General features: G+C 42.2%; 1 protein-coding gene across 3 annotated transcripts in view; it reads right to left on the reverse strand.

The window, feature by feature from the left end:
- Nucleotides 1–19880, reverse strand: part of chchd3a (coiled-coil-helix-coiled-coil-helix domain containing 3a) — a 59961-nt gene that overhangs the window by 31784 nt on the left and 8297 nt on the right. For all 3 annotated transcript variants that reach the window (XM_035614737.2, XM_035614718.2, XM_035614728.2), the window contains 2 exons: nucleotides 18161–18254; nucleotides 10232–10412 (listed from right to left, as the gene is read on the reverse strand). In XM_035614737.2, the coding sequence (XP_035470630.2) occupies nucleotides 10232–10412; nucleotides 18161–18254 (275 nt within the window). The remainder of the gene's footprint in view (nucleotides 1–10231; nucleotides 10413–18160; nucleotides 18255–19880) is intronic.

Genomic DNA, 19880 nt, shown 5'->3' on the forward strand with positions numbered 1-19880 from the left:
GGCTGATCAGGCGCCCGCGGTGTAAACTGATTGATTGATCATCTTGCGGTTGGAGCTGCCTTTATCTAGAGCCCTGGGGAGCGAACCTCTGGAGGTCCCCAGTCATCTGTCATGTCCAACACGCAGGGGAAGACGAAGTGGGGATGAAGAGCTGTGGGTTCATTACCGAGACACGGGGGGCATGTATGGAGGAAGTCTCAGCCAAGATGGGAACGGGGGACATGCCAAGAGAACAATGGGAACATGAGGACAAAGAAGTGGAGGATGAAAGGAAGGGAGAACATGCCATGGTGCATATACCGAGAGAAACTGTTTCAAACATACATGAAGGCAGAAGGAGGGAAGAGTGTAGCCAAGAAAAGAACAGCAGCAATATGAAGAAAAACCTGTACGTATACATAAACTGACAAGAAAGAAGATCAGGAGGAATACATCAGGGATAGAAACCGCAAGGCAAATACTCTCAACAGATAAGTAAACTGATATTTTTTAAAAGACATATACATACAAAAGAGTCAAAAAAGCTGATTTCATATGGAAGAGATTCACACCAACTGTGGTGTTAACTTTCATTTATGGATTTTTTCCCCCCGTCTTTTTCTTTTTGATATACGACCTCCACTCATTTACACTTCCTGACTAAATCCCTGTTAAAAAGCGAGCAGTGGGAGAAACGGAGTACAGGGAGGAGAAAGTGGCAGATGAAAACAGGTATGGGCGAATGCTGGTATGCATTCAGTCAGACGCGGAAAATGTAGGCGGAAAATGCCTTCACTTGACGGCAAAGGACACAGTGTTCGACCTCAGAGTGAGGAGAGGCATATTGCCTTTGGACAACAGATGTCTCTGGGGAGGAAAGTGAATCAGAGAGAGACAGAGCTGGTGGAGCAGGTGACGAGAGCACGAACCACCTTTAGCGCATAAAAGAAGGTGAGAGGGATGTAGAAGGGAGGACAACGGGAGAAGACATGCAGGGGAGAGAAGGGGACAACCTCGGGGGTGTGTCGCTGACATTGGACTTTGCACTCGAGCTGCATGTGCGTGACCCTTCTGTATGCATGTGCCTGCAGCATGTGAATCTTCACCTGAGTCAGTGTCCGTGCTTTACAGCAGACTAGTGTATAAATGACCGAATCCTTGTGGCTGTGGGCATACTGTACATTTCTCAGAACATGTGTGCTCACGCTGTGTATATATATACATATTCATTCCGTCCGGCAGCAGGTGGTCTTCCCAGTCCTGATGAAGATGGGAGGGGGCCAGAGTCCATCGTCAGCTTCCGTCTATGAAGCCCATGTCAGCAGACTCAGGGTCACCTCTAAGGCCCTGCTCATATCTGGCATTAACATGCATCTTGGAAGAGCCAATCAGAAGTGGACAGCTCTCAGTGCATTGGTTCACACCTGGCATGAGATCACATCGCTGCATGCATTTTGATTGAACATTCGAGATCAGATCTCATATGCAAATAAATATACGTCAAACATTACACATGACGATGACAGTACTGTAAATTTGTAACCGTCTTTAGCTGAATCCTGCCTTTACCCCTTCCCTTGGAAGTTAGCCGGTTCATTTGTACCTCATGTATGACCAGTGAGCTTCACGATTCTTTCCAAATACACGTCAAAGCGCATGAATGACTAAATCATTTTTCTGTTTTCACCCTATTCACCTTCAAAAAAAAAAATACAAAACCCTGCTAGGAAATACTGTGCGATTTTCTTTCCATTCGTCTTATTATTTGAGGTGTGTTTAAAAGTTTATGCCTTTTATGTAGTTTTAAGTGCCGTTTTGGAGTTTCTAACCTTGTTTGGAAAAATGCTTTGAGAATCAATAGCTCTAATTTCTCTCTTTCCATGCACCTCTATATTCCCCTGTCTTTTATCCTCTCTCTATTCTCCCACCGTTTCTCTATCTCATCCAGATTTTCTGCTGCTCGCAGCCCTCACGACTCCCCTCTCGTCTTTGTTCCCTCTATATGTTTAAGGTCTTTCCATCGTTCAGTCAAAATCTCTCCCTCTAGCACCATTAGCTGAGCCAACTGTTCACTTCATTAATACCACTCTCCTGTCAGAGCCGAGAGGGAAAACACAGAGAAAGACCAAGAAAAGGGAAAGGGATGAGTGCAAAAGAAAATACCTGTCATATTACACATATTCAACATATTTACCGCACTGTGCGCCACACACACACACACACACACACACACACACACACACACACACACACACACACACACACACACACACACACACACACACACACACACACACACACACACACACACACACACACACACACACACACACACACACACACACACACACACACAGAGCAGCAAAGTCAACTCATGACACTTTCTTTTCTAACCTTTGGTTTTCAGTAGCTTGTTAAATTAGCGATAATACTAAAGACAGCAAACGGCAGCCACTGTAGAGCAGTATATCACTGCATATGTACTAATTCTCCTCCTGAAAATTCTAAAATCTCTTAGAATCTGTTAAAATATCTTAAAATCTGCTAGGGTCCGCACTTAAATCCACTAAAAATACCCCCCAAATATAAATGGGTGTTCAAAAAATGAAGGTTGTACACTTGCTGTATATGTCTTCAGTTGTAACAACTGATCACACTTCACAAGTAACAAACGCTTCACTATTACAGGGAGATAGAAAACTTAAAAGTGCACAAATCTCTAATTTTCACTTGCGTAGTATGAACTGACAAGTGGGATTGGCTAATTAGTTGTTGTTTATATGAGTCAAATCCATCCCTCGCTCAGGCAAATGTGGGAAAAAAAGCCCAAAGCACAACAAGTACAAAATTCAAGTCAGCTTTCCACAATGTTCAGAACAAACGAGGATGAACACATACATAGATACATTCACAGCCTAGTGAGGCTGAAGGAAGTAAATTGACTGTACAAGCACTCATGCCAGAAAGAAGCTTTCGTGACACCGCTATCCATCCATCAATCGAAGAGCTGCCGTATCCCGGCCCCACCGCTGGCAGCTCGCGGTGCCAATTAGCTGACAGGGTGAGGGCCCGGCGCAGAGTGCCAGCCACGGGCCCTGCCAATTACAGCCGGCCCTCCTGTCTTACTCCTATACTGGCACAGTGTGTGGGCACCGCAGCCTGGGCAGGGGTGAGGTACAGCCACCAATATGTAAAGAGCGGTTGAGTGGACACCCTCCAAGACGGGAGTAAGAGAATTACAAAGAGAAGCGGAAGAAAAACAGATGGCGAGAGGAACTGACGCCGTCAGTGAGAAGAAGGGAAATCGAAGAAAACGCAGTGGTGCAGAGTCAGACAGGATGTGTGCTCATTTAAGTTGACCTCTTGCGGTGCACAAACATTTAATTATGCTGTATCCATGGAGCAAACTGACATTTACCCAAACTTTCAGGAAAGGAGGACAAACAGGTAACACAGCCTATTTTCGCGTTGTCAGTTTGTGGTTTTTCAGTAACTTTGGTAAAGGTAATTTTTAATGGTCCCCTATGACGTCATTGTTGTATCCACAGTGCCATGGCAAAATTAAACGACTCGATTTTTAAACAGCTAAATGCTTAAAGTTATAACTTTCTCAAGTGCTGTAAACGGTTAAGCACCTGACAGGAAACAGGTGGAGAGGCTGTTGACTGCCAATGCAATGCCGCTATGTGCCAGACAAATTGCCCTGAGTTGAAATAGTTAGTTCTTCATAAAGCGGTGGAGAAAAAAAACACTCATTCCTCTCCGGACATGCTGCTGCTCTCATTTCTTTTAAGTATCCTCTGCTTTGGGTCTAAGCCCAAAGTAATCTTTGCCACATCACCCTAACCCCAGTATTAATCCATCTGCCGAGCAACAGCGGCTGAAAAAAAAAAGAAAAATCATTTTTAAATTCCTATTAATCAAACAGATAGACCTCTCTCGAAAATCCAGTTACATGAAGCCTTGCAGGGGTTCCTCTTACAACAGCTCAGAGAACTGTAGTCAGAGATAGGATGCAATTTGTCCTTGGCGAGCTGAGCAAATCCAAAATATATGTAAATCACAGTGTACCACTACCTCTCTTTATCTCATTCAAAAGTAAAAGAAATGAGGACCTTTTCTTCCCTCAATCTTCCTTATACTCTGTGATGTGGAGAGAAAAGTAATAAGTTTAGACGGAAAAAAAATATCTTCCTTTTACTTTCTTTTTTTTTTTTTTCATACCACCAACGTGCAGCATTTCAAAAAACCCAGCAAGTCTCCTTTAATGCCTGGGAAATTAAATTGTCGGCCCATTATCAGCCAGGTCCAGTCATCTGTATGTAAAATGCAACCGTGCGCAACTAAAGTACACAAGATTCACCCCCCCAAAAAATAAAAAAATAAATGAAAATTTGAAAAAAGCAGGACATATGTTGAAGACTGCAGTTTTTAAAGGGGTGGCAGGGAGATGAGTACCACAGTGAACAGAGTAGGGGGGAGGGGGAGTGGGGGTCAGGCTTGTTGCATTAAAAATGTTAAGCTTTACCCAAAGTCATTTTCAAGCCAGCCAAGCATCAAATGGAACAGAGTTTACGGAGAGAGCCCCTACTGATTTTCTCTGGGAACTCTGACAGGATGGACATGGTGTGTGTGTGTGTGTGTGTGTGTGTGTGTGTGTATGTGTATAGGGAGCAAAAAAAACACTTGGAATGCTGCATTATACCTGGCTGTGAAAGCAGAGATGGTGGAAAATCATGGAACATCACATTAGCGATTTGTATGTGCATGTTTCTATTACTTATGCATTCCATTCATATCACTCCAACCGAAACACCTATCTGTACTAAAATAGATATTTATCTTGAGATTTTAAATTGCAATGTCAGAAGGACAGAAAAGGCATCTGCACACTCAAATCTATGCAAATATATTTCTCAAATAGCTAGATATTCTTCCAGGAAAAGTGCAAACATGAGAAAAAATCGTTCATAAAATCATACTTCCCATGTCTTTGCATATTTAAGACATTTTTAAGCCAATTAAGGTCTCACTTTCTGATAAATTAATGAATGCCTTAGTAAGGATCTGCTGAACAGTACAAGAGTTACATATTTATATATTGTTGCACACTTTCCCTTATTCACAGTGTCAGCTTAAGGTCTCAAATTGAAAACAAAGTAAATGTAAGATGCGAGTGTTTTGGACCAGCTGACAACAGTAGACTAAACCACTGCCGCCAGGTAGACCCCACCCAGGCCACTGTTTGGAGCAAGGAAAGATTGATGACTCGGGGTTTGATTGAAAAGTCTGCCTCTGGGGTTGGAGCCCAGTGTCTAGGTGAGACGCTGTGGCCCGGTGATTGATTGGCCACGGGACCAGTTTGCCTCCGCAGGGAGCAGTGTAGCCGAAAATCAAAAGTGGGGACGGCGGAAGTCTATGATTTCATTAAAACACAGATGTGGGAACTGAAAGATGGATGTGGACTGTGAATAAGAGAGTTACGTGACTCATTCATGCCGCGCGCCCGTATATCTCTGTCAAAACTCCTCACTTGTCAGTACATAAAGACAAGATGATATTTGTGGATCATGTTCATACACTGATTTTTTTTTCCTGCTTGCTTCAGTTGGTAGCCACTAAATCATATATTACTAATGGATGCCGTTGAGTAATATTGCACTAATTGACCTGTTATAGAGTAATAATCTTAAATTAACCACATAAGCAGGCGATCTACTCATCAAGAAATCATTCAGAATGACCTCACGATGAGGAGATACAGTCTTTATTCAGTTGCCAAGACAAAGAAAATCCTCTCGTTGATTAAATGTTGCCACAGTTTCAGTGTTAATTTGACCAGCTTGACCCCTCTGTCGTTTGTAGCCGCTGCAATCCAGCAAATTCTCCTGCTCTGGTCAAAGCAGACCCACTCAGCACAAAGAGTGAATTTAAGAGTAAACGATTAGAACTTTCTAAAATCTTACGCCTCATTGAATCTTAATAACGCAATTAGTCATTGTGTTTGTTTTGCTACCCTTCCAGTAGATGATCAAAGAACAGAAAAAAGGCGAAAATCCCCCAAAACACTGCTGTGCTTCCAAATACCGTAAACCCCCTAGTGTGCGGCGGTGTTCCCCTTTGCCTAACTGTGGTTCCCCCTGAGTGGCAGAACATGTGCGAGCGCTGACACAGAGCATGTTACCCTCAGACAACAGAACCCCAGGAACCCAACAACAACGGCGATGACAACACAAACCCAGTGCGTACGCTGCTGTGAAGTTTCAATTACCGGTAGACTTGCTGGCTGGCTACTGCCCGTCAGCCTGACAGGGGAGGGAGTGACCGCTGTTTGAAAAGCCTGAATGACAAGCAGTCCCAGCAGGGTGGCAGGAACCATCTAGGCCTATGGCTACACTACGATACTGCGATGTATATAATGAATATAATTATGAAGCATAAATGAACGGTGGAGAGGCCTAAAACTGTTTGCTATAATTACAGATATGAGAAAAACACTTTGCCTCAACATACCTGTGGCTTAAGTTAGAGGTTGGCAAATTGTGTGGAGAACAGACACAATAGTCATGCACAAACGACATTCAACTCGAGTAAACAAGTAATAACTCACGTAGTACTGCGTTCATTCAACGTGTGCATGGAAGGGAAGACAATTATTTAATTAAAAAAAATGTAATCAAAAAATGCACATCATTTTTGTCAAATAACAGTTTCCTAAAATACGCTGCAATTAAAGGCGATTCACGTTTAGCTTTCCATTGAAATTACATTTCTTTTAGTCCTAAATATTGCAAGAATCTGACCTGGGACACAATAAGAACCAGGATCTACAAGCGGAGTCTTGATCAATAAAATCTAAACGATACCCAACTCTGGTCTATCCCCATGTCTGGGGGCAATCCTCCAGAATGGGTGTCACTGTAATTGGTGCAGCTATGGTCGCGAAGGTTATGGCCATTATAGGCGAGCGTGGGGAGGCATAACTGCTCACAGCATTGCTCTCATTGTGTGTGAAGTAGAGGAGGGGATGTATGGGGGTCCTGCGGTTCAGCGTGACCTGTATCTTAATGAGGGGGGACAAATCAATAATGCCCTGGACGCAGAACACACGAACTACAGCTGCCATAGACTAATGTTTTTTCACTGGAAATGAACACGGGCTCAGGTCAATTCACGTTCAATGAAAAAACAATTAGAAGTGAATAAAATCACTGATACAATGAAATCTTAATTGTCTCTTAATATTTAACCTTCTCTTCTATACAGCACTTTTCTGGACTGGAAAAAAAACTTTCAGTTTTTAAGCACTGTTTTTTATGGTTTTAACCGTTTTTTAAAAAATTATTTTCCATAGATCATCTGATAATTTAAGGTTTCACTCTGTTTCAATATTTCTTTTTTAGTGCTCACATTTCAGTATTTCAGGGCACCCTAGTGGCCCAGACACGCTGTCGCTGCAAAGTCCCTGGTTCAAGACAGGTTATTATATCACATCCATGTTTATTTCCCCATGTTTTCTTTCTTCTGTCTATAAACCAACCAAAAAAAAACAGTCCTCAAGATAAGATAAGATTGATTGTTGGCAGATGCAACTTCTTCTCTTTCCACAAGACTGGAAAAAAACAACAATGTCATCTCTCTTGACATCAAAACTGCCAGGGGGCTGAAATAAATCAAGCAGTTTTCAAAACAACTATTAAGTAATTTTCTGGGGAACGTAGCGGACCAATGTGCATCACTCAGAAGTTTTTCTAACTAACTTGGATTAAACAGGAGGAGAACTTGTAATGTTGTGCATTTTAAGGAGTCATCCTGACAACAAAATGATTGTAGATATCATTATTCAGATTATTATTATTATTATAAGCATACAGCACTGAAGTAAAACAATATAAACAATTGTATTGCGATTTAGCCAGCAACCGAAATATTGTATAAAAGTAAGAACGGAGGGCCTGAATACCAATCTTTGATGTAATCTAACGACCCGATTGATTTCTCAAGGACATAGCAGCACAACACATACGATAATACATGAGGTGTTAACAGGTTTACTGGGGGAAAAGGACTGAACAAATCACCTCTGAAAGCTTTATCAGCCACCAGATTATGTGCTTAGTACAGCAAACCACAACCTCTCCCTGGAGCTCGTTCTCCATCAACTTATTGACTTTGCCCAGCAATCACAACCAATTTCACCATCCAATTACTGATCCGTATGGGCTTTTATAACAATGTAAATTTAATTTATTGGGTAACCTACGGAGAGGGGGTTTGGTATTTGATGAGAGGTAAAAGCACATCATCAAAATAAAGGCCATACACACATATTTTAAGTTGGATAGCTTAGAAGTTGGTCTTCATACTATTTTCTTCTTCTTCTTTTTTTAATGAAAAATAAATAAAGACATGGAGACATGGAGGGGAAGAAAGACAAGCCATCAGCTGACAGGACACACACACACAAAAGGCCTTGGAAACATTATGTTTCATCAAACATGAGTTCACTGTGGGTAGCGAACAATCCTGGAGTTTGACAAACACAGTGAAATGACAATGGGTGGGAGATGTCTTGGGAGAGAGGCTGCCTTTTAAAGATGGAGGGGAAAAAAACTCAATTTCCAGTTGAAAAGAACAGTGACTGTTGTAGAAGCGTCTGACTTGACAATTACATGAGTGGTAAAAACGGCAGTGCGCCTCAACTGATAACCCGGCGTATTCCATTAAAAACTCCAGCACTCCAAAAGAATGCTCAAAAAGAAGAAATTATCACACACACACACACACACACACTCTCTCGAACACACACATGATTTTAAAACGGAATCTTTCGCTGTAATATTCATGCTTTGAGGAACTGGAGACAAACTGGATGCAGAATAGATACATTCAAAAGAATTTCTACAGAAAACACCATTTTGAAGTAACAGACAATAAAAAGGTAGGTAAGACTCGGTCTCATACTGAAGGCGGCGCCGCCGCCGCAGTGCTTGCAAACTGTACGTTTGAAAGGCGACTAATGTCCCTGGGTTAGCCCTTGGGCTACAGGCAAAAGCTTCACTGAGCAAAGGAGGAAAAGTTCTCCTAGGTAGAGGGAGTTTTACTTCTGGAGGATGCAGGCAATGACATGAACAAAGAGAGGAGTGTGTGACTTCCGTTCAATAAGACCCGCCACCCACAAAGCAGGTGATACATTCTTGCCCTTCCTCCCCCCATGCATCCTGTCTACTTCCTTAAGAAAAATAACAGAAATTAAATAACAGAAAACTGAAACAGTTTTTTTTTTTAACAGATGCTGAAGGGGGAAAAAAACAACACGTCATGTGTCTGCCTCCCTCGCTATCTATCTCTCTCTCTCACGGCCTTTTTTCTTTTGATTGGATCGCCGTTCCAAATGAGGGATCACTCGTACACTTGTCCTGCGGTGTGGAATCACGTCAAACCCCCCCCCCCCCTCTCTATCTCTCTAAACAAAAATGATTCATTTTTCTATTACGGCGATGAGCGTGTGAAATGAGCTATATAATCAATAGCATAGGTTTGTAAACAGCAGCCACACTCCAGGGAAAATGTGTTCTCTTTTTGAAAACAATATGCTTCCTCTGTGTGTGTGTGTGTGTGTGTGTGTGTGTGTGCGGTAAGAAAACCGTCATCCGACAATGTTTACAAGGGCAATTTACAGGAAATAAAGACGCAGGCTGCCCAAAATGACGGTAGCGTTCATAATGCAGCAGGATGAACAGGCAGAGATACCAAGCTACAAAATGTGTCTATAGTGAAGATGGGTTTACTTACTGTATGTTGATTAAAATGGACTGAAACTGTCCTCCAAGGCTGTATTATGCCATGAAAATAACTCAAATGTGATTTGTGGTTGTGTGTGTTTCAAGTGTTGACCCAGTTGAGACAGTACTATGAATTACTGCACATCTTCGACGCTCACACACTCATAGCTCTGACATTTATCACGTAACCAGGCAAGACCTGTCGATTACAGCAAATAGGTTCACTTCTGTACCCCGTCAGTGTGATAGAACAGGAATGTCTGAACATGAAATAGGACCCGTCTTCATGTGAAGATGGCACTCGTCGGGTAGTCTGCGCTTACAAGGTCGTGCAGTTAAAAATGTCCTGGCACACTTGCGGCGCAGATTTGAACCAACTGAATGTGGGAAGAAGGTAGGAAACTATTTAACAAGATAAAATGAGGCAGGGAGGCTCACCGGAGCTGCCATACATCAATTGATCTTACATAGAGCTGGGCACGGAGCTTCTCATCCTCAGAGGTGATCCTCTCCCTGACGAGAGCCTGCTGGAGGTTCTCGTGGTCCATGGCCCGCTCCACAGACAGGATCCTGGAAACTTCATTCTGGACCTTGGACTGGGCGTCAGCGGTGGCCTGCTCTGCTGCCCGGGCCTTCTCCGCGTCCAACCTGTAGAGCGTTAGCAACAATTTAGATGATTAATACACTTCTTTTTAAAATGTTAAATGTTGTGGATGTAGTGGAGCTTCAGACTGCAGGCGGGTATAATAATGCAGCTCATGACTACAGCATATGTACACAACTCAATATTCTTTCTCCTATAGCTATTTCTACAATGCATGACTGATTACTCAAATTATCAATGGAAATATATTGCCTTAGAACATTATATGTATGCTGAACCATATGCTATTATTGCATATTTCTTATTTTCAAACCAAAATGAAGCTAATTTGAAACTAAAATTAATTAAAAATGTAGGCATGTGATTTATTTTCAAGCACAGACAGTGAATGATTTTTGGTAACCTCTCTTGAGTATTTTTGTGTTTATAGCACCACCCACGTTCACAAACCCGTTGTACCCCATGCTGCACTGTTGCACATCGAGTCTCCCAACAGAATTTAAAGGTCACAAAAGCAATTACAGTGCTAATGAAGAATAGACACAGGCCAATATACTCGGATATTGATTTTCAATACCAATGTCAGATTCATCCATTCATGCCCATGCTATTCCACAGCTTGCAAAGAGGGGGCAACGTTGAGAAGCAACACTCACACATTATAAGTTTGTGTGCCCCCTGGTATACCACGGTCAATTAACATCTGTCAGACAGTTCAAATCAATTCATATCATTTCTACATAATTCACATTGAAAAGTAATTTCACTATCAATATGTAATAGACAAACCCTAAACCAAGAATCATCAATCCAATGAAGCAGGAACACAGACAGAGGCACTACGCTCTCTGCAGACACAAGACCAATATTTGAGCCCTGTCACTGGGTTCTCATAGTTGCCTAGCAACGCACCTCCGACTCAGTGACAGTGTGCTTGATTGGAGAAGAGGACGAATGTCCCTGAAACCGTGAAAGTCTTCCTCTCGTAGGAATCAAACATTCGTAGCAAGGTAAGATAAACACAGAGCTGACTGATTGAGCGGCTCAGTGGATTATGAGAGATGAATGAAGATGGCAAGGATCTTAATAAACTCCAGCCAAACAAAAATCCTTTGAGTGCTGGAAGGTAACCTTGATGAGCAGGAGGATGCCTGAACGGGAGACTGGTTGTGTGATGCATCCCACATGTATAGGTTATTTCAAAAAGGAGCCATCTATGATCCATCAGAGGTCTGATTGATTGATTATTGTATGATTTCCTGAAGTGGAAACCCTGTTACGCAACAACACTTGTTTTTAAATGGTAGTTCATCGGCATAACACCTTAGTTTTATTCTGTCGTGCTTTAAAAAAGTGTGAAAATGTTTCAATATTCACAAACATGTTAGTTAAATTCATGACTCATATACACTTGTCATGGTTTTTAATTCCTGACTATATTAATTTTAAGTAAGTCATCTTCAACAGGCATACAGTAGAGACAGTTGTTTCCTTTTCCACCCTATGACCCTTTTCCTAATGTTATCCACTGATCTGTCCATGTGAAGGGTTTTCACTTATTATTCTACTTTTTTTTTTTATTGAGCGCCTCACTCACCTGTGAATATATTGAAAATGCACACAATCATGAATCATGATGGACAGAATAACTAACTGATCACCACCTCATGCTTTCGGGCTTTGAGCCGATGACAGGTAGGTCAGATGGAAATATGTCTGATGTCCTAAAGCTGCCATCTGCCCTGCAACACCACTAAATGTCAGCGAGCAGGGGGAGAGCGAGACGGTGAGAAAAAGACAGGAAAGCGCGCGCGAGAGAGGGAGAGAGGCGAAGGAGTGAGCGTGAGTAGTGGCGACATGACATGTTTGGCCCTGAGGAAGTGAAGCAAAGAGGGAGTGAGGCAGCGAGTGGGAGAAAGAGATGGAGGGAGACGGAGAGAGACCAGCCATGTCCAGTCTCACAGTCCACTGGGCTGCACACGTCAGCACACTCCATCCATCATCAGGCTCCAACTCTCTCTCTCTCACACACACACACACACAAATTCATAAAGGGAGCCTCCTAATGGCCCTTTACATTCACCATTTCCCCACGATCCACGCCTCCCTGCCTGCACTGCTAATGTACCTAAGCTACCTTTACTGACGAAGCTTCGGCTTTAGCTATTCCTGCGACTGTGACAGGAGGTACGGCATCAAGAGTTCTGAGACAAGTTATTCATGTGCGGCTGCAAAAGCAACAAATTCACTCTCTATGGCATGAGCTTGGACTCTTTGGATAAACGCACATTTATCCAACCTATCTCCAATTCCAATTTCCATAGCTATCAAGTATATAACAAATAAATACATTTTTTTTTGCAAGTCTTCAAAGTGCGTAGTTGTTTTAAGGACAGACCACTTTGTGCACCTGTCAGCAACACCGACACTCCGGACAGGAGTGCCAAATCTCCCTTTGTTTACCTGTTCCGTAGCAGCAAACCAGTGACAGATGGTGAAGCAGAATTGAACCGGGCAAGGTGAAACATACTAATAAAAAAAGTTGTACGGTCTTCTCTGGGCATTTCGACAACTTAAGGAAGTGGAAAATTCTCGGTTAACAAATGAACGGCGGGCCAAAAGCTGCAACTTGGACAAGTGAGAGAAATGAGGACAAGAAAAATGGACAGCCAAGCAAAAAAGTCTGTCCACCGACTTCCTCACAAGTGCAAACCCAAGCAAAGACTGCTATCACTAGCTGCATGCTATCTTTCTGCTTCACCTCTATTGCTTTCCAGTCATTATTGCCCTGTCCCTGGGATATTGAACGCATTTTTCATTCGACTGTAGGAGATTGGCACTGGGCAGGAAAGGGGGGAGAGCGGGGGAGAGCTTTGAGAAAGAATGGTTGAGTCAGACAGAGAGAAGAAAACGACAGCACCTACGTACCGGAAAGAAAAAATAACACAAAGTCTTCTGAGGATAAGTGGAGGATGTTTGGCCGGTACTGGATAGAGAGCGGGGATAATCTTGGCCGAGGAACCTGTGCTTTGATGGCTCAGTGGATCGAGTCTTGAAAACAGTGTGAGGGAAAGGCAGGGCCAGTGATGTATCATTAATTTGAAGAGGAGTGGAGTGCTACTGGGTTGGACTGTGTCCGGCCTTTCCAGAGAGGTAGCTCACTTTTCAGGAGATGACCTTGAACAGCAGTGCGAGGGGAATACTTCAGTTCTTTTAGGACACTACTTCTAAAACTGACGGATCAGACGTGTGAAACACTTAGAGGTGAAGTAACAGCAAATATTTTCCAATATTATTTCCCTTGCACAAAATATCAAAACAAAAACATAAATAAAATCCATGTCTTCCATCTTTCCCCCCCTTTTACCTATCCCCCTGTTTTTCCTTCCGTCTCTTTTTTCAGCTCTTCTCCATTTAATGCTTCCAGTTGTCTACCGGTCATCTACACAACATGTGTTTCACTACAGTCCGCCAGGCAGGATGGATCCTGACAGACCTGCATAACAGTACAGGCTCGACCCAAGTGCCTTGCAACAAAGGCATTTAAAGGCCCAATGCAATATTGATGTTAGGAATAATGTGGCTGAATGCTGGCTATGAATATTTTATGGAGCTATGCACTCTCCCTGACACACATACATTCGCACATAAACACACCCACACACACCCACACACACACACACCCACCCACCCACCCACACACACACACACACACACACAAACACCTGACTGAGTTGTGGTGTGGTGTGGTGTCTGAAATGCTGAGGAAGGGTTCAAATTACATGTTTGGGAAACAAAAGAAAGGGCAGTGGGAAGATTAATATAGAGGAGCCTCCACACCATTTTGTTATCTCGCTTTACTTTACCCACAATTAGAGATAACTGCAAACAAAAGTGAATATCATTGCCACTCTCTCCTCTGTGATTGTCTCTTCAAATATCATAGGCATCAAGCTCAAACTCCCAACATGCCACCTTTTGATACTTTGAAAGAACGAGAGTAAACCGTTGTTTTTTGTTTTTTTACAAAATAGCGAATTTACTGTTCAAACACGGGGAATGGGAGAACTTTGCAACAATAAGATGAATTTAGAAACCGCATCCCTTTGCAGGTAATGAATTAAAAAATAGGATTAATGACGCAGATACGTGAATAGAAATCGAACAAACAAAAATGAAGAGGTTGTTTTGTGTGTTTGACCGAGCATGGATAGTCTGGTTATAGATGGACAGTAGTGGATTTCAGGGGTTTATCAGATGGTTGGTTAGGAGATTAGCTGGTTGCTATGATGTTCTCTATGGTTACTAGGGTATTTCTAGGTAATATGGTGTTTGGGATGGTTGGGTTCACAGTAGCTGCGAGATCACTGATTGTGCATGAGGTGGTTGCTACGATCCCTTTATGACTGTAAATCATTCTGTAAACATATTATTTTGAAAAGTCTTACATGAGGTTATTATAAAGATTATCATCTATCACAATTGATAGTAATCATTTGACTGATTATATGATTACTATTAAGATTACTACTATTTTTCTGGGTGTGACTTTAGAGAGTGCACTATGCTCTCACAGTGGTCACAGTTAGAATAACATGTTAAAGAGAATCTGATCAATGACTGATCTGATTTAAGCACATTTTTAAAGGATAATCACAATCCTGACTAAATCAGTTTAGATAGAGGAACTTCTAGCTTTTTCTAGTCTTTGTGCATGTGTATTTCTGTTGAAACAAAAGATAAAAGACATAAATAAACAAGATGTAAAAATCCCCCACTATCTGTCTGCATTTGATCCAGAAGCAATAAAGAATTCCCCGGGCTGGCTGGTAAACACTGGAGGAAGACTGAGGCTCTGAGGGAAGGTCAGTGTTCTCACTCAAAAGTTTGACATGCAATTATAATCACACACGCCGATAAAGGCTGCATGACTACACGCTCAAGTAATGGGCATAAGTTTCACAACAATGACTAACCTTCAAGAGTAAACTGTGTGGAGAAAAATGGATTGAGAAACAGACAAAAAGGAGCTGTCGGGAGAAATATAGGGAAATATGGAAAAAGAATGTGGACGGGGGAGGAGAAAGAGACAAGAAAGGGAAGGAGAGGTGGAGGAAAAATCTGCGAGAATAATACGGAGGAGAAGAAGAAGTGGATCGAACGGCGTCATGGGCTTAGTTGGGCTGAGGGAGGAAAGGCAGGATGCAGTGGGAGTTCTCTCCCCCTCTTCATCCCTCCCTCTCTCTCACACTTTTCTCTGAGTCGTTCTGCTCGGCTGCATCACAGAGAAGTGGCAGAGGCAAATCTGCTCCCTGCAGCCGCTCCTTGCTACAAATGAGTTTAGGGCTGCACCCAAATGAACTCTTCACAGAGCCCTTACTTCACCCCTAGCAGAGAAAAAACCTGCAAAGCCAGATCTCTGGAGTTCATTTATGGCCCTGAAGCCAAACAGCAGCAATACTGCCTCATCTAAACACCACTGTTGCTCAAAACCCCCCACATCTGGCTGCCCCTGGACAGCAACACTGCACAGGATTGAATTACAAAGTTACCAATGTTAACGCAAAGTTCACCCCACAATATCTACTGCTCTTCATATGTCAGCACTCAGTTGTCTAATAAAGGAAATAAATGGCCAAAAGTACTAATAATTAGGAGTGATTGGCAGCAGAGTGATTCTGTGAAGTGAAAAGTTTTTTTTTTGTTTTTTTTTAAATCTGCATTTATTTATTTATCTTACATGGAAATTACATAAATGAGCATGCAAGAAAGCATGTCTTCCTTGAGGACATTGTTACAACCAATATTTGAGGGTCGAACATGGTTTTTGTAGTGCGTTTGTGTTCTTTCCCCGCTGACCTGGGGGTTCGCATTTTTCTTCCATTTCCCTGCGCTCAAGCTGTGCATCAGTTTCACTGCAGGGTTTCCATAGCGTGTGAGACGCTGTGTAGCCTTCTTAGCTGAGCTTTGATTCCCTCACACACCCCCAAAAAAATATTTGAAGTCTTCTTTCGCAGCAAATGTTACCCAGTCTCCGTGCTGAGTCTTCCAGCACAGCGCAGGGCCAAATCACAGTGCCTTGTTTCCTCCAACAAACAAACACTCTCTGTAGTTACTGCCTGCACTGTGGGAAAGTGAAATACCACCACAATTTAATTATTGCTTGACAACTCAGATGAGGGAAGAAGAAATGGACAGTGCTCCTCTCATCCATTTCAAATAAAAGAAAGCACCAGTCAGCCTTATCTTCCAACAACTCATGAATAGAAAAGTTCAACTGTGGTGGATGAAAAAAAAAAAAGGAGCGGAAGCCATTTTTAGTCCTGAAGCATAGTGGTGTGTTATCATGATTAATAGATCATTTCATAATGCGATTACATTAGAAAGCGTTATGTTCCAGGGCGAGCCACAGTAGATAATGAATCTAAAGACTAAAGTTCGGACTTGAGCTGTGATCAGATGTGTGATAAAGTGTGGTCAGCCGTCTCTGCAAAATATAAAGAAACAGTTAGATTATGATCTGGTACATTTTCTACAGTGTTTTCTACCTGAGCAGCATCACACTGATAAAACTGAGCTGCACCTTCCTTAAATCCCGGAATGCATCTTGATCGCTGTCCCTTGATTACTGCCTAGGCAAAAGAAAACAAGTCTACAAAAACTACTATGCATTTACACACATGCACAAGTGTTGGCTAACTGATGATTGCTTACTTTACCAGTCACCATGATTTTGATTAATTGCAAGGAGGGCGTCATTTTGAAGCACTTACTCCTCTGAACGGCTGTCAATAAGTGAACAGCAGGAAGCTGTTACAAAAAAATAAAATAGCCAGAAAAAAAATTAGCAACAGACAAACGATTTCTCAGCACCACTTATTAATTTCCCTCTTTTTGAAAGTGCCTAAAAAACGAGGCTAATCTCTGGGCAAACACTACCTCCTCCTGGATATAGAAAAGTTGTGGGGGAGGTTTTCCACATACAGTACGAGGGTGTATTTAGTGGCTAATCACAGCTATTCATTGACGGGGGTCTGCTGGACAACATCCAGGTCTATCAGGGGGTGGGGGGCACGATTACCAGACATTATGGCCTGTGCACCTGCTTCTTTGGGGTCGACAAAAGCAAGAGGAGAGATGAGGGAAGCACCGGAGATGGCAGGGAAGAGGAGAGAGGAGAAAGTGGAATACGCTCCTCAAATGAAGAGCATGTTTCTTCATCGGGAAGGGCTAATAGATCACCCACTCAACACCCAGGAAATTACCTGAAGAATGCCCCCTCCTCTCTCAGGCATGATTAATTGATCCTGAGCGAACGAGAGAAGGAGAGGAGAAGCAGAAATAGAGGGAGAGGAAAGTGCTGATGTGCTTCGGAAGAGAGGTAGATTGGAAACAGTGGGAATCGGAACGACTGCTGCTGACCTTTTTGACTATTAATGAGAACGGGAAATCTGAGAATGTCTTCCGTTCATAATGAAATCCGGGGGCGGGAATCAAAACTAGTGTAGTCCCCTGATTCATGATCCAAAATGAGCTAGTTAGGGGAGCGAGGTGATGAGGAGGGTACAGAAATGCACAACACCAGATATTCTGACTTTCAACAAACCCAATACTTTTCATTTCATCCAAAGAAAATAAATTATAGCAATAAATTTACCCAAATTACAAAGTCATAACCAAAACGTTATTTTTTTTATTTCAAGCTAAAATTGTGTACATGTACAATTATATTGAAGCTGACATGTATGTTACTCTGTGTGCGTGTGTGTGTGTGTGTGTGTGTGTCTCTAACCAGGCTTGCAGCTCTTGCTCAGCCTTGGCCCTCTCCTGCTGGAAGCCTATATGCAGCTCATCAGAGATCTTCTTCCTCAGGGCCTCTTCATCAACTGGGGAAAAAAGAGAAAAAGAAACAGAAGCCAGGAGAAAAGCGAGTAAGTTAGAGTGGGAGATTTTTAGAAATAAACAGCTCTTGTTTGCTGAAAGGCATGTTGGTGTTTGTTGATACACTGAATAGCGATACAGTCTTATAAAAGTAACAGAAGAAAGGACTAAGAGAAATATGGGTGTTAATTCAACAGGTAATGTAAAAATCTGTATTCATTATTATCCTTTTCTTAAGAATAAACATTCAGATAAGAAGGATTGAGCAACAGTGTGTGTGTGTGTGTGTGTGTGTGTGTGTGTGTGTGTGTGTGTGTGTGTGTGTGTGTGTGTGTGTGTGTGTGTGTGTGTGTGTGTGTGTGTGTGTGTGTGTGTTAAGAGCAGCAAGGACATGGCAGTAAAACAGGACAGTGGAACGCACTTAAAAAAAAACAACAGAAAAAATGTCCATATTGTGTAAACGCATGCCGCCGGGCACACACCTCCTCCGTCCTCAAATCACACAGCACACAGCACCCTGTCTGTCCACATGTATGCGTATCAGGGACATCATACGTGTATAATTCCCCGTCTCCACTGGTCTATCTTGGCAGGTAATTAAGCATGAAAGGAAAGACGCCAGCCGGCAACCAGGCCAAAACGTGCTCTGAAGGCAGAAGTGCCATGCGGTGTGCTGCGACACTGCAGTGATTGGGGGGGGGGGGGTCTGAGTGTGTCAAGATTACTCTCCCACTGCATTAGTAAAACGGGATAATCCCAATTGTCAGAGTCCATTATTACCAGGTAATGTGTGCTAACAGCAGGCCAGTTGAAAGGCAAACACACACTAAAACCTGATTCTCTACCAAAAAATGTGCAAACCCTGCTTTTCTTATAATCGTCGGTCAGGAAAACGAACACGTACAAGAAAAAGAAAAAAGCACAACTGCGTTATGCTTCAGCAAGATTCAGGATTGCGGATTCAAGATGTTTATTGTCACACCGGTTATACAAGCACAATTGTTTGAAAAAACATTTGCAGGAAATTAAAGAGAAATTAAAAAGAGTCAGTAAAGTTAATACAGTAGTAGAAAAAGAAAAGGAAAAAGAAGATAAAATATACAGAAATAGAATAAAATGTGTATTTACGAATGAAATATACAATAATCAATCAAGAACACTCGGTAACACAACATAATAACTGCTCAGGGGTTATTAAGGTGGTAATTTTTATGACTACATGTGGTGTTAGTGGCCGCTGATTTCTTAATTATGTTCATTCAAAAACACAACTGGAATTTCCAAGACAAACAATTCACCAGCTTCCCTCGCTCACTTCAATGTGAAGTTAAAAATTAGTTTTTTGATAACATAAGATTTAGTTAAGTTGTCTAAAAAGCAGAAGCCCCAATTAGAATATCACAGTCTAATTAAATGTTGTTGTTACTTCGCCCAAAGCCCGTCGACCAGTTGCCTTGGAAATCTTTTTAAAGGCTTTAGAGAAACCTTGTGGACACATTAAAAAAAATTTACAAACTGCCAGTGCCAGCCAGCCTCTCTCAGGGAGAAACACAAAAACAATTAGGACCACAATCGCTTTAATTGGATATTTTCTCTGGCAGTGGTGGTTGCATCATTTTAACAACGACGAT

The sequence above is a fragment of the Scophthalmus maximus genome, chromosome 12, assembly GCF_022379125.1.
Source record: "Scophthalmus maximus strain ysfricsl-2021 chromosome 12, ASM2237912v1, whole genome shotgun sequence".
Classification (NCBI taxonomy): Eukaryota; Metazoa; Chordata; class Actinopteri; order Pleuronectiformes; family Scophthalmidae; genus Scophthalmus; species Scophthalmus maximus.